Source organism: Cynoglossus semilaevis, chromosome 9, assembly GCF_000523025.1.
Source record: "Cynoglossus semilaevis isolate Cse_v1.0 chromosome 9, Cse_v1.0, whole genome shotgun sequence".
NCBI lineage: Eukaryota > Metazoa > Chordata > Actinopteri > Pleuronectiformes > Cynoglossidae > Cynoglossus > Cynoglossus semilaevis.
The window spans coordinates 5,867,563-5,880,936 of record NC_024315.1 but is presented as its reverse complement, the minus strand read 5'-3'; the positions used below and the strand labels follow the sequence as shown (position 1 = coordinate 5,880,936).

General features: G+C 40.6%; 1 protein-coding gene across 3 annotated transcripts in view; it reads left to right on the top strand.

The window, feature by feature from the left end:
* Nucleotides 1-13,366, top strand: part of pkn1a (protein kinase N1a) — a 29,550-nt gene extending 16,184 nt beyond the window's left edge. For all 3 annotated transcript variants that reach the window (XM_017035248.2, XM_008316746.3, XM_017035247.2), the window contains exons 2-23: nucleotides 651-845; nucleotides 2,141-2,246; nucleotides 2,360-2,508; nucleotides 2,767-2,887; nucleotides 4,726-4,871; nucleotides 5,022-5,235; nucleotides 5,360-5,554; nucleotides 5,962-6,071; nucleotides 6,671-6,814; nucleotides 7,117-7,192; nucleotides 7,300-7,435; nucleotides 7,706-7,832; nucleotides 8,293-8,372; nucleotides 8,550-8,625; nucleotides 8,834-8,925; nucleotides 9,329-9,505; nucleotides 10,490-10,552; nucleotides 10,767-10,843; nucleotides 10,937-11,079; nucleotides 11,311-11,418; nucleotides 11,564-11,644; nucleotides 11,891-13,366. In XM_017035248.2, coding sequence (XP_016890737.1) covers nucleotides 2,476-2,508; nucleotides 2,767-2,887; nucleotides 4,726-4,871; nucleotides 5,022-5,235; nucleotides 5,360-5,554; nucleotides 5,962-6,071; nucleotides 6,671-6,814; nucleotides 7,117-7,192; nucleotides 7,300-7,435; nucleotides 7,706-7,832; nucleotides 8,293-8,372; nucleotides 8,550-8,625; nucleotides 8,834-8,925; nucleotides 9,329-9,505; nucleotides 10,490-10,552; nucleotides 10,767-10,843; nucleotides 10,937-11,079; nucleotides 11,311-11,418; nucleotides 11,564-11,644; nucleotides 11,891-12,094 — 2,403 coding nt within the window. In that variant the 5' untranslated portion in view covers nucleotides 651-845; nucleotides 2,141-2,246; nucleotides 2,360-2,475 and the 3' untranslated portion in view covers nucleotides 12,095-13,366. The remainder of the gene's footprint in view (nucleotides 1-650; nucleotides 846-2,140; nucleotides 2,247-2,359; nucleotides 2,509-2,766; nucleotides 2,888-4,725; nucleotides 4,872-5,021; nucleotides 5,236-5,359; nucleotides 5,555-5,961; nucleotides 6,072-6,670; nucleotides 6,815-7,116; nucleotides 7,193-7,299; nucleotides 7,436-7,705; nucleotides 7,833-8,292; nucleotides 8,373-8,549; nucleotides 8,626-8,833; nucleotides 8,926-9,328; nucleotides 9,506-10,489; nucleotides 10,553-10,766; nucleotides 10,844-10,936; nucleotides 11,080-11,310; nucleotides 11,419-11,563; nucleotides 11,645-11,890) is intronic.
* Nucleotides 13,367-13,374: the final 8 nt, after the last annotated feature.

Below are 13,374 nucleotides of genomic sequence, written 5' to 3'. Positions count from 1 at the left end.
TTTTTTTTTTCTTTCTCAACTTTACCTCCCATCAACATCAACTCTTTACCTTCCTATCTCTTTCCTTCCATTACTGCCTTATCACACTCACCATCTCTTCCTCTCATGTCTGCCACACTCAACACCACCTCTCTTCAACCCTCACTCTTAACACAAATAACTAGGAAGTCCTAAAACGACGAGGTTCTGTATTAAATTATCAAACTAGTTAAAGACTGTAGAGACCACGAGCAAACTGCCATTTTAATCAGGTCATTAGTTTAATTGCTCACATTGCTATATCTACTGGGCAGTTTGATTTAATCTGCTGTCTCCTGTGATTGTGTTGAAGATAATGGCCTCCACAAACGTGTGCTTTCTGTTTGGAATAGTGGTAAGAACCATTGAAATCTCCAGATCATCAACTTATTGGCCATTTAATCTCTATTAACTCTAATTATTTTGTATAAACTAATAGCTACTTCAACAGCTTCTTAAGTGTGATGTCTGCAGTGTTTGTTTTTTGTCATGTGCAAGGGAGAACTCTTCTTGAAAAGACATTTCAACTGATTGATTCTAACCAGGTTATATAAAAAAAAATTGTATTTTGTTGGGAAGAGTTTTAGAACTCTTTTAACTCTTCTCCTCTACAATTTCACCTGCTTCTTCAGAGTGACCCTGGCGGGCTGTCGGTGCTCGAGCAGCTCGGCCTGGACCAGAACTCCGACTTCTCTGACTCCAGTGTGCAGCAACTGCTGGATGAGCAGCGTGAAAGGATCCGCAGAGAGATACGCAAGGAGCTGAAGATCAAGGAAGGAGCTGAGAACCTGCGCAGGGCAACAACTGACAAGAGGAATGCACAGCAGGTCAGCCAATGTTATCAGTTAGGTCTTCTCACCACTGCATTTCAGGGAATTGAGCGAAACATGTTTCCTCTGGAATTACCTTGAAGAAGAGTAAAACTACTTAGAACTCAAAGAGGGAAGATTGATGAAATTATAGAAGCACTCTTACTGTACACATTGTCTGAGTGTGAAAGACCTTATCAGTAACCTTTGCAGGAAACCACTGTCTGGTGAATCACTGGTATGTTTGGTTCTTATCCTGTTTGTTTTTACACAAAGTAGAGCCCTTCAGGATATTTATAAACCCACAGCATAATTTTTCCCATTTCAAAGTGAGGCTTTTCCCATTACACTCTTCCTCCTACAGCACAGCTTCACACATTTACTTCCTTGAGCTGCAGAGTGAGAACTGCTGCTAACAGCACCGGTCTGCCAGGGTCTGGAGTCGCACTCCACACTGTCTATTCTGTGTATTAAATTGAGAAGTAATAGTTTTGTTCACAGAGTCACATACATGTGCACAATCCCTTCATTATTATTGTGTGCTTTTATGTCTCTGTGACAATAACAAACCTTTCCAAATGCAGCTTCAACAATGTTTGTTTTTCTTTTCATTCCTTTTTTTGTTCATCGTCCAGTGCAGACTTTGAGACTGTTGTTTTAACTTCCATTTTGATGTGTGTTTTAGAACAACACAGAATGTGTGCAAGGTAGTAAAGAACCAGAAGAACATGTAGTGTTTATGTCTGGCTGTACACAGACTTTTGTTGGGTTTTTTTCATAGACAGAAATAAATAAGCAAATCTGTCTCTATACCAACAGTGTTTTTGTACATGAAGTTATGTTCTGAGATAGTGAGGGAGTTAATAACCAATATCACCCGATCTGTGTTGAGTCTGTCTGTCTGCTGTTTTTGACAAACTGACATTCTGCCTGCGTTCTCAAGCAACAGCTGCTAGATTTCTCATTTCTTTTCCCAAAGGTGGAGCTTGAGCCTATCTCAGCTGACATTGGCCAAAGTAAAGGTTACATACTTGGTAAAACATCATTCATTTACAGACTTTAAACCTAGAGATGATTTTTGTTATATTTATGTCTGTGCTCATTTGAAGGCATCGTTGTCATGTTACCTAACTTGCATATCTTTGAAAAGTTGAAGGAAACTGGAATTCCTGTTTAAAACTCACACGCACACACACACACACAGAGATAGTACATGCAAAATCTACACAGATGGCCCTTTGTCTGAGCAAGGACTGGAACTGGTGACATTTTTTGCTATGAGACTTCTTATTTATAATTTTTATCTCTTTTAGGTCGACAGTCAGCTTCGGTCCTCAAACCGCAGGCTGGACGACTTACATGCGCAGCTGCAGGAGCTGGATGCTCACATTGTGGTAAAGGGAGGGGAAGAAAATAAAGGTAGGCTATTTTCATGTTTGAAACCCATAATGAAAACAAACTGAAAACCCCTCCCTTTATTTATTTATTTTTTATTTAATCATATAATCTTTTTTTCTTCCCTCCCTCCTCAGATGAATGCCCTCAGTCTCCGGGGGCAGAGAGTCGAACATCAGCCCACAAGGAACGCATCGCTGCCCTGGAGAGACAGCTCAACATCGAGCTCAAAGTCAAACAGGGAGTTGAGAACATGATCCCCATCTATGCCAATGGATCGACCAAGGTACAGGACCTGACCCTTCACCTTCCTCCAACGTCTTGTGTGATGTGCTTTCTGCTCTGGGAAATAAATATGAGACTTTTTCAATTAGTCAATAAATATGCTCAAAATATTAAATGCTGCTCTGGGAAATAAATATGAGACTTTAGTCAATAAATATGCTCTAAATATTAAATTCCAACAGTATTTTTTTTTTTTGGTGGTTCATTTAATATGTCATATAACTGATTCCTGTCATATGATTTGTCCCTTTTCCCACAGGATAAGAAGATGCTGCAGACGGCTCAGCAAATGTTGCAGGACAGCAAAACCAAAATCGACATCATCCGCATGCAGATTCGTAAAGCTGTGCAGGCAACTGAACACAATGATGACACGCAGAGTATGTCAGAGAAATACAAAGTTTTACCGACATTTCTAAACATGCTGCTGAAAATCTCTTTTTAAAAAAAAAAAAAATATTACTGGCTATTATTACTGATAAAAGAGTAATTTATCATACAGTCAGCTAAAAGTTATTTTCCTTGTTCAGTCTGTAGTCTTCCTGCACGTCGCACATCTAGTTGTTTAAAACAGTGGCTCCAGACATCAAACAAATTTATCAGGTGCCATCTCACACGACACACAAGCTATAAACTGTTTGTTTGAGTGTGTGTGTGGGTTGGTCTGTGTGTATGTGTTTGTGTGTGATTACCCGTGTTAACATTTTTGAAGAACAATTCTCAGAATTCGAACTGTTTTCTTGGCACTTATAGAGACCAAGACTGGGTCCTTTATGAATGTTGTTTCTTAGCTTTGCTTCAAAGTTGATATCAACATGTCTGCGTGTGTGTGTGTGTTGATCCGACTGACATTGGTTAAAAAGTAAACAGGGAGCCATAAAGCCAGGATATAAAATGATTGTTCACAAAGGTCACTAGAACATACACAATCACAGATGGTACTCTCACATTTACATATTTATGTATTTAGCAGACCAGTCAGTCGTATTTGCATGTGACCTTAGAGCAACGCTCCAGTTTCAGTTTGCATTCGTCACTAGATTTTTGTTGAGCACTGAACAGACAAATCTACATACTGTAGTTGATACTGTAGTTACTGCAGTTGTAGTTACCTGCCCCGGCCCCTTCATGAAAACGTCAACAAATCCACGGTATGACTTCAGAGAAGAAGACATTTCAGTAAGATCAGTAATAGTGTGTGATGTATGCCTTTCATATTGTAGCAGCTGGACAAGTTCCAGAAAAGTTCTGGAAGATACTCTATTGAAACAAGTGCTAACCGTCATCTATTGTGCTTTTATATTTCCTTTACTCTGTCCTTCAAACCTAACACACACATACACACACAGAAAGTGTACAGTGTACACACACACAGACAGACAGTCTCCAGGCACCACACCCGGCTGAGGGGTCATGGAGCAGAGTCTGTGCTCCATGCAGAACACCTTATTAGGAGTTAAACATGTCCATACCCCTCAAACCTCTACCCCCTCAGTTGGCCCTCCCTTCTCCTGTCCCAGGAAACATTCTAAAAGGATCATAAGACATAAAACTTTTTTTTCTCCTCAGCCAGTGTGTTCTTTGTTTTACAATTTCACTAACACAGCATATAAAAAGGCTTCTTCTAATGCCATTAATCCTGTTGCACTTTCTCATATCTCACTCCATCTCACTGGTTCTTGGTCTGGCTGCTGTGAGAGCCAATGAAAACAAACCACTTAGCTGTAATTATGCTGTGCATTTGCTGCTATCAGGTCAACCGCATGTCAGTCTTTCGAAGTAAAGGAACTTAGTTTGTTATGACTTTGATCGTGGTTAAGAATATGTCTTTACTTTTTAAGCTTTCGTTACAGTTGTTCTAAATGATCCAAATCACAACTCTGCCTTTTTTATTTAAGACCAGTGCAGTACTTTGGTTAAAGCAGGGACTGCAGGAGCAGAGTCCTGGATTTTGTTTCTCAGTTTTTCTTTGTTGATAAATGACTGGAAAGGAGTGAGAAAAACAAACTGGAGCTGAAGTCAGTGCTCTTCTCTGATGCTCACTGCTTTCATTTCCTCTGGGCTCTGTTAATGTTTCATGAACCTAAGTATGTCCCATAACACACTCAGCAAACACCATAACTCAAGTAACATTTTCAATAACAAACTATGGGATTATGAAAAAAAAAAACATTCAATAATGCATTAATGTGTCAGCATCTTGTTTCCACCACTGCAGGTAATCAGGACATGTGTGGCGTGGAGCTGCGTATTGAGGAGCTGAGGCATCACTACAGGGTAGAACATGCTGTGGCTGAGGGGGCCAAAAATGTACTGAGGCTTCTGGGAGCCAGCAAGGTCCAGGACAAGAAAGCCCTGTCTGAGGTGGAAACAAAAACCTACACACATGTACACATTTACACACATACAGATATTGCTGTAAATGGATTTTGGTTTTATTTTCTTTTAGTAATTTCAGCAGTCACCATTTGACATTAACATGCGTCCCTCCTGCTCTGTGCTGATGTCCCTCAGGCACAGTCTCGTCTCAGCGAGGCATCACAGCGTCTGGACCTGCTCAGGGACTCTCTGGACCAGCGTCTGGCAGAGCTGCCAGAGGACCATCCCAAGTCTAATGTCATCAAAGAGGAGATGGTTTTGGCCTCTTCCCCTGCCTTCAGCTCCCGACATGGCGCCCCCTACCTTCACAATCAGTACAGCACCCTCAGCAAACCCTCTCCCCTCACTGGTAAATTATCCAAAGCGAGGTTATAGAAATAAATTCATTAAATAAATTTAAACCACACATACCCAGACTATTATCTTCTGGCTGTGGTCTTCTCATATGTGTATTGGTTTTTTTCCATTGACAGGAACACTACAGGTGCAGCTGCTGGGCTGTGTGGGGGTCTTGGAAGTGGTCCCAGGTCGCACTAAAGGAACGGCCGTAATGCTGCCCTGTTACAGCCCCGGAGACACGAGGTCTTTCATGAGAGGCAGCAAGGGTCTCTACGGCCGCAGTGGTTCAGTGAGTGGAAAGACACCCAGCAAGGCAGATGAGCTCTCCTGTAAGTGTGTGTCCATTCAGCTTTCAGCTGAAAAGTGTGATTTTTACTATTGATTTACTTAGAAGTTAAAGATTTCATCATTTTCTGTCACTTTAAATTACACACACACTCGCAGCTGGACCGTTTAAGCTCAGCACTTACAGACTCCTTGAGCAGCATCAGCAAGTTGAGCTGAATTGCCTCAGTGCTTGAGTAGGCACTTTCTAACTGTGTTTTAAAGGTCTTGCTTTCTTTGTCATGTCTCCAGAGAAATTGATGACAATTATTAATCGATACTAAAACTATTTCATCTACTGCAGAGTAAGCGTTCTGAGGATTTATTCCTTACTCTGGGAAAATCTTTTAGAATGTCACTTATAGAGGAATCGTGTGTCTATATTTTTTGTGCATTTCTGTAATCTTTGCAGCTGAGGTGAGTGCTGTGCTCAAGTTGGACAACATGGTGGTGGGACAGACAGCTTGGAGAACCGTGGGAGAACAGGCCTGGGACCAAACCTTTACTGTGGAGCTGGAAAGGGTGAGTACATATTCACAAGTACTGCGTTGTCCTGAGGACAAGTATATATTGACAGACAGGTCATGGAACCAGACACATACCATAATGCAGACAGACTTCTGTAAATATATTTTAGTTCAACTGCAGGAGATGAAGCCATGATAATGGCTATATTCAGTTTCTTTCTCATCTTTTTCATTGTTTTTATAGACAAAATATCTACATTGATTTGTATACAATGTTAACAGTGAAAGCACAATTTAAACTTGTAGCCCTTTTATCCTGTCAAGCCCTTAATCACCGTATGTTGAGACGGTACAGACATAGTCACATGCATACATTCTTGTATACATAAATGCACATAAGTAAAAAATAAACATTTATATAAATAAACATAAGCTTGGTTAGAGCAGAACAGAAGCAGATCAGAGCTGATTAACACCTTTGCTGGAAGTAATGGGTGATGTTAACACTGCAAGTGGAGAGAGAAAGAGAGAGAGAGAGAGAGCAGCTGAGAGCAGGGATGAATTGATTGTATTTGGTTTCTAAGTAGAAGCGCTAATACAGAAAGTTGTGCTCCTTTCATAGTCACTGTTGTGTGTTATGTGTCTGTGTTTTAGTCCAGGGAGATGGAGATTGCAGTTTACTGGAAGGATTACCGCTCACTGTGTGCTCTGAAGTACCTGAAGCTGGAGGAGTTTTTGGACAACCAGAAACACAGAGTCCAGCTGGAGCTGGAGCCTCAGGGCCTCCTGTTAGCTGAGGTTTACACCAAAACACAAACTCATGCACTCTGTCACTCAACTTTAATGTCACTCTACACACAAGGACAGAAAATGTAAATGCGAGGAGTCACAAAGTGGTGGAATTAAATGTGATGACACAACATTTGTATATAATGGTACCGTAAATACTACGTAAATAAACGTATACAGCTGTGTCCACAGGCGATTATCTACATACAAATAAAACACGACAGTGACTCCCTTTGATGTAAATTATTGAAAGGCTCAACCAACTGAGGCAAAGCTCATGTTTCATGTTTCCTTTTTTCTTTTTTTTTCAGGTAATCTTTTTTAACCCAGTCATTGAAAGAGTTCCACGTCTCCAACGGCAGAAGAAAGTCTTTTCAAAGCAACACGGTGAAGAACACGACCCCTTTGACACATTCAGTGACATAATTTGCCCCACAGATCCATCATGAAAATATCAAAAACACACCGTAAAACTTGTGTCACTGTGTTTCCAGGTAAAGCGTTCCTCCGAGCTCGTCAAATGAATGTGGACATCGGAACGTGGGTGAGGCTGCTGAGAAATGCCATTCCCACTGCCAACAACTCAGGAACCTACAGTCCTAATGCACACGGTCTAACTCTCAACACTGGGTGAGACACACACACACACACACACACACTAACTTTTACACAACATGTTCATGTGATGTTTGATGGCCATAAGTCATACGCTGCTGTCAGACGACCGTCCCTTCAGCCTTCTCCATTGTGGTTCCAGGCAGAAGATGAAGCATGTGATGCTTTTCCTGCCAAACATCTAACAACCCTCCTGTGTTCTGTGTGTTTTGTCTGGTGACTCATTCTGTCTGCACCGCCACGTCTGTCTGTCCTTGTGTGTTTGTGTGAATTTTTTTTTAATAGGGAGATCTCTGTGGAGAAGCTCAGTCTGGACAGTGACTCCCCGTTAAGAGGAGATTACAAGAGAGACACTGACACGTACACTCCGCTGAGACAGACAGAGACACAGGAACCCAGGGACATTGGGGAGGTGTGTATGAGGCGTTTGGTACGGGTTCCGTGTTAGCAGGAGTCCGCCAGGGTCCAGGGTTCAATTGCCCTACATGATCCTACATTGCCTCTGCCCAAGTGATAATGAAGTGTGTTGCAGGCATTGATTTGAAATAGATTTTTTTCTATTCTTGTCTGTTATCTTATTATTAATGAAAATTTCTAGTAAATAACATAACAAGTTTATTTTTTTTGCATTTTTATTTTGCAAAAACTATTTATTCAATTTAGAAGAACATCAATGTTATCTTTGCCTCTGGGCAATCATCTTATCATCATAATTATATAATGTGGACAGAACAGTGGCCTCAACTCTTTGGTTCAATATTAAGAGTAGTGGGTTCCACTGAATCGTCTTGGGTTCTTCTCGACCCTAAAACTGTTCTTGATCCTCTGTGGGGTTTTTTTAACAACGACTTTCCTCACCTGACCCTCATCAGGACCGTCTGCCAGTCATTGAGCCCTTCTCCCCCCCAGACCTCACCCCTGAGTGTCCTGTCCGAACTCAGTCTGTCATCAGGTACACGTCCACATACAGTTTATATTTCTTTTATTTGACTACCCACTGACTAATTGCTGTCTTCTTTTGGAGAAGGAGGACCTTTTAATTTACAAATTCTTGTTGTTTTACTTTAAACCTTTTATTTTTCAGGACATTGCATTATCAAATAATTATCTTGTGCTTTTACGTCTACAGTAAGCAGAGAAAGGGTCCTCTGTCCCTCCAGGACTTCAGGTTAATTGCTGTGTTAGGGAGGGGACACTTTGGAAAGGTAGGAATCAAAATAAATCTTTTGTAAATAAATATCTTTCTCAGTGATACGGTCTACCAAATTTGTCTATAAATATCTGTCGGTGTGTTAAAAATCATTATCATGGAAATCAATTAAAAAGTTCATATTCTGATTCCGTTTTAATTCCTCCTCCTCATATTTCAGAGAAGTAATACAGTTTTCCTCCTTTTCTTTTTTGTGACTCCAGGTGTTGTTGTCAGAGTATAAGAAGACAGGCACAATGTATGCCATCAAAGCCTTGAAGAAGGGGGATATCATTGCCCGGGATGAGGTGGAAAGGTGTGTGTTAATGAGTTTGCCCAATGTATATTAACATACTCTACGTACTCTCCATGTACAGGATTTGCCCTATGTATATTAACATACTCTAACATACTCTCCATGTGTTGGTAGTCTTCAGTCAGCTTTATTTCAGCTTTATACTCATGTAAATTTTTGCTTGTTTTGTTTTGTTCATTGTGGTGTACAATGTGACACATCACTTTTGGAAAGAATGAAACATTTTTAATGCACAAACCTACCATTACATTTGATTCCATTCCGCCTCAGTGCAGTTATCATTCAAGTTTCATCTGTTTCTCTTCTCTGTTTTCCATTGTCACAACAATCTCACCTTTGGTTCATGTGGTTCATGTTACTGCTCTGACATATACATATATATATTTTCTTCCCCCTGCTGCAGTCTCATGTGCGAGAAGCGGATCTTCGAGATCGTGAACCTGTCCCACCATCCTTTCCTTGTCAACCTGTTTGCCTGTTTCCAGACAGCGGAGCATGTGTGTTTCGTCATGGAGTACACAGCCGGAGGCGACCTTATGATGCACATCCACACCGATGTTTTCACAGAGCCCAGAGCTGTGTAAGTGCAGCTACATGTTAATATTAATGAGTTGATTTGTATTTTATAACCTTCTTACTTCTTGCCCAGGTACAAGAGATACAGACTCTCATCAGCTCTTCTTAACAGAACTATATGCTTGGCTTAATCTGATACAGTTTTACTATAAATGTAATCTGATATAGGAAAGACAATACAACAACAAATTCAATTAAAAAAAAAACAGCAATAAATAATTCTTGTCATTTAAATCGTGCGAGACAATCTGCGATAGTAGACACTGCCCTCTTCTGGGGAAGCGAGGTAAATGCGCTTGGTGTTTCAGAACCTCACAACATTACTTGAATAAATTTCGGTTTTTTATCTTAATTCTTAAAGACAGATTTAAATAAACTTGAAATGAAAGGTATGTGTTATTTGAGGCTACCATGTGTTCTTCTTTATGTATGGATGTTAATGCTGAGCCAATGATATTGAATCAACATAGATCTGCAAAAGCTGCACATGTTGCCAAATCCTACACAGTATGACTTTAAAAGCTTAGAGGAAAAGTTCTGTTTAGACCTACAATTAGTCAATGGATAAAGGTTGGGATAAAGGAGAATTTAAAAAAATGGAACCTCACGGTCAAATTGTATGGTAACTCAAGGCTAAAACACTGAGCTTTTTTTATACAAGCACATTTGTTTCAAAGCAAAGCTTTATCCTTTACTATTTATTTCTATTACAAAAAATATTCTTTGTCCAGCTCTAGCCCTAGTGTCACTAAACCTCTACTGAAGTACCCAGCCATGCTGTACAAAGTGCAGTAACAGCGGTGACACAGTGGTGTTTTTTGTTGTACAAATATAGAAGAAGTGCTGTTGAGCTGTGTACCCAGTGCAGAAAACAACTTTGCCACAGCCGGCAGACAGCTGTTTCCTCCCTCAGACAGTCGCCCCGGTTGTTGTCTCATTTCCAGAGCCGGCAGCTGTGTCATAACGTAACTGTGGTTTGTCTTGTCAGGTTTTATGCAGCCTGCGTGGTTCTTGGACTTCAGTTCCTTCACGACCATAAGATTGTGTACAGGTGAGTAGAAGTTCCACACACTCATCACGTAATATCTGAGGTATAAGAACATCTACTCTAAGTAAAAAGTGTGAAAGAACCTACTGAATCTCTGTAATGTTACATCAGATTGTTTAGTCCTTTTCTGTTTTCAGCTTTTGGCCACATTAGATTGATTTTCAATAGCCTTGACTTGCTTGAAATATTTTATATTGACACCATCCCTGTCTGGCAGAGATCTAAAGCTGGACAATTTGCTGCTGGATACTGATGGTTACGTGAAAATCGCTGACTTTGGACTTTGTAAAGAAGGTGGGTGTTTGTGTCAAATGACAAATTGGCTGCACTTGAGTTTGGCTTGTGTTTTCACTCATACATGCATCATTCTGCCTGTTGTCTTTGAAGGAATGGGTTACGGAGATCGGACCAGCACATTCTGTGGGACTCCAGAGTTTTTGGCTCCTGAGGTCCTAACAGACACGTCCTACACCAGAGCAGTAGACTGGTGGGGTCTGGGGGTCCTCATCTACGAGATGTTGGTGGGGGAGGTAAGATGAGTCACACATATAGTCTGCCACTCGTTGGGTGAACAGTTATAATCAGCCGTCCTAGGACAGAGTCATACACTGTAGCTGTGTAATTCTTCAGTTTTGTACAGATTCCGGTTTGCTGTACAGCTTTTATGCTGCACTGCATGTACTTGGAAAGTGCTGTTCACTGCAGTTAATTGATTGGTTTATCAATGCATTGGATTTTTATGGAGTTGTCTGCGTGTGCAGTCTCCTTTTCCAGGAGATGATGAAGAGGAGGTGTTTGACAGCATTGTGAACGATGAAGTCCGCTACCCACGTTTCCTCTCCACTGAGGCTATAGGCATCATGAGAAGGGTGAGAATTCTTGTAGACAGTTGGTGACTAATTAATCTTTAATCTTTATTTTTTTAATAAAACATATATTGTTTTATAATTATTTTCAATTGTTTTATTGAAGTGTTATGGCAATTTCTAATTGTTTTGTGTTTGTCATGAGCAGCTGCTGCGGAGGAACCCTGAAAAAAGACTGGGCTCTGGTGAGAAGGACGCAGAGGAAGTGAAGAAGCAACCATTTTTCAGAGTAAGTCCACTTAAAAAGTGATAATTGGTTCAGAAAGAGGTGTAGTTTGTTGGTATTGTGTCAATGAGCATAAACTTTAAATGGTATAGCACAGCAGTACAGCAGATGTGAGGTTTCTCCTGACAACAAATGTGGACTGTAGATCTGTCAGCAGTGTACTGTACGTGCATCACTCAGAAACTATTTTTTTACAATGAACTCATCTTTCTAAATGTTCATCATCCCAACAACTATATGTTCTTCTAGAACATGGACTGGGAGGCTTTGCTTCAAAGAAAGGTGCCTCCTCCATTCGTCCCAATAATCGGAGGCAAAGAGGACGTCAGTAACTTTGACGAGGAGTTCACCACCGAAGCCCCGGCCCTCACTCCTCCGCGGGAACCCCGTGTCCTCTCCCGCAAAGACCAGGACAGTTTCAGGGACTTCGACTATGTGTCTGACCTATGCTAGTGGACGTCGTGTTCACCATCCTCCGGTGATGTTTGGCTGTGGGGGCATTGTAACAGTCTGAGCAGACGGTCAGTCTCTGCTGGCTGTTTGTCTGCCATTATGACACTGTGAAAAAAATGTGGAGCCATGGAAAAGAACCTGGGTCCAAGTTTTGTGTGTGAGAGGTTTAAGATAAAGAAACTGAGGAAGTGAAAGACGGCACCGAGTTGACAGTCGATGCTCAAATGAAGGAAAAACAAACACTCCTCCCCTCAATCGTTGGACAAGACACTGGTGACGTGTTCATGGCACAAATGGTAGCCTCCTCCCCTGCATGCTCCTACATGTCAGCGTAGTCACCTGTTCATCTGCGAGACAACAAACTCTTCATACCACTGTTGATTGTTTGGAGGTAGCTCACAACGGCAACTCATAGCAATGCCCTACATTTGTACTTGTGTCTTATCCACACAAAGGTGTTCGGTTTTAGGGGCTGCAAACATTGAGAGTACTGTTACTTTTCTCCAGCAGTTGCACCATGACCTCTGAAAAACATAATTAATTATAGGGTAATAAACCACCAAGTCTTACAGTGGATTTTTCATGGGGCGTCGACAAACCACTTTTTAAATGACTTAAGTCATGATCGTATATTTTGTGTTTGTGGGTTTTTTTTTAAAGGGGTGGAGTCAGTAGATCATGCAAAATTTTTAAACAAAAAAGAACACTCAGTACATAGTTTTAAATTTCTTATACCTGTTTTGAACATAAATGTGTAAAAGTCAGCGCTTCCCACTTAGAACTTGTTTCCTTTTCCTTTTGATTTAATGTCTGTTCTTAAGCGGTTCTGCCCCTTTCTGGTTAAGCATATAGTCATGTTTTGTTTTTTTTTAATTTACTGATATCGTGGTAGTGAATGAAAATCAAAGTAAAGGCACAAAAGAAACAATCATCACCAGACAAAGTAGATTAACTTAAAAGAACTCACAGTGTATCTAAGATACAAACCAGGCTGATGAACAGTGGAACATTACATTGATGTAATTACATTACATTGATACTTGTTGTGAAGGTGATGTAGATGTTTTATTACAAAGCCTTGTATGACATCTCTGGCAACAAAAAAACAAATTGACCCTGAAACCGGTTATAATGCAAATCTGGTGTCATTGTGTTCTTCTCTTGTGAGTGTTCATTCAAACACAGATAGAAATGAATAAAAAGAAAAAGAATCGTAAAGTAGAGCAATGGATGTCCAAACACATCAGTAAAAAAAACAAACAAACAAACAAACTTGTGTG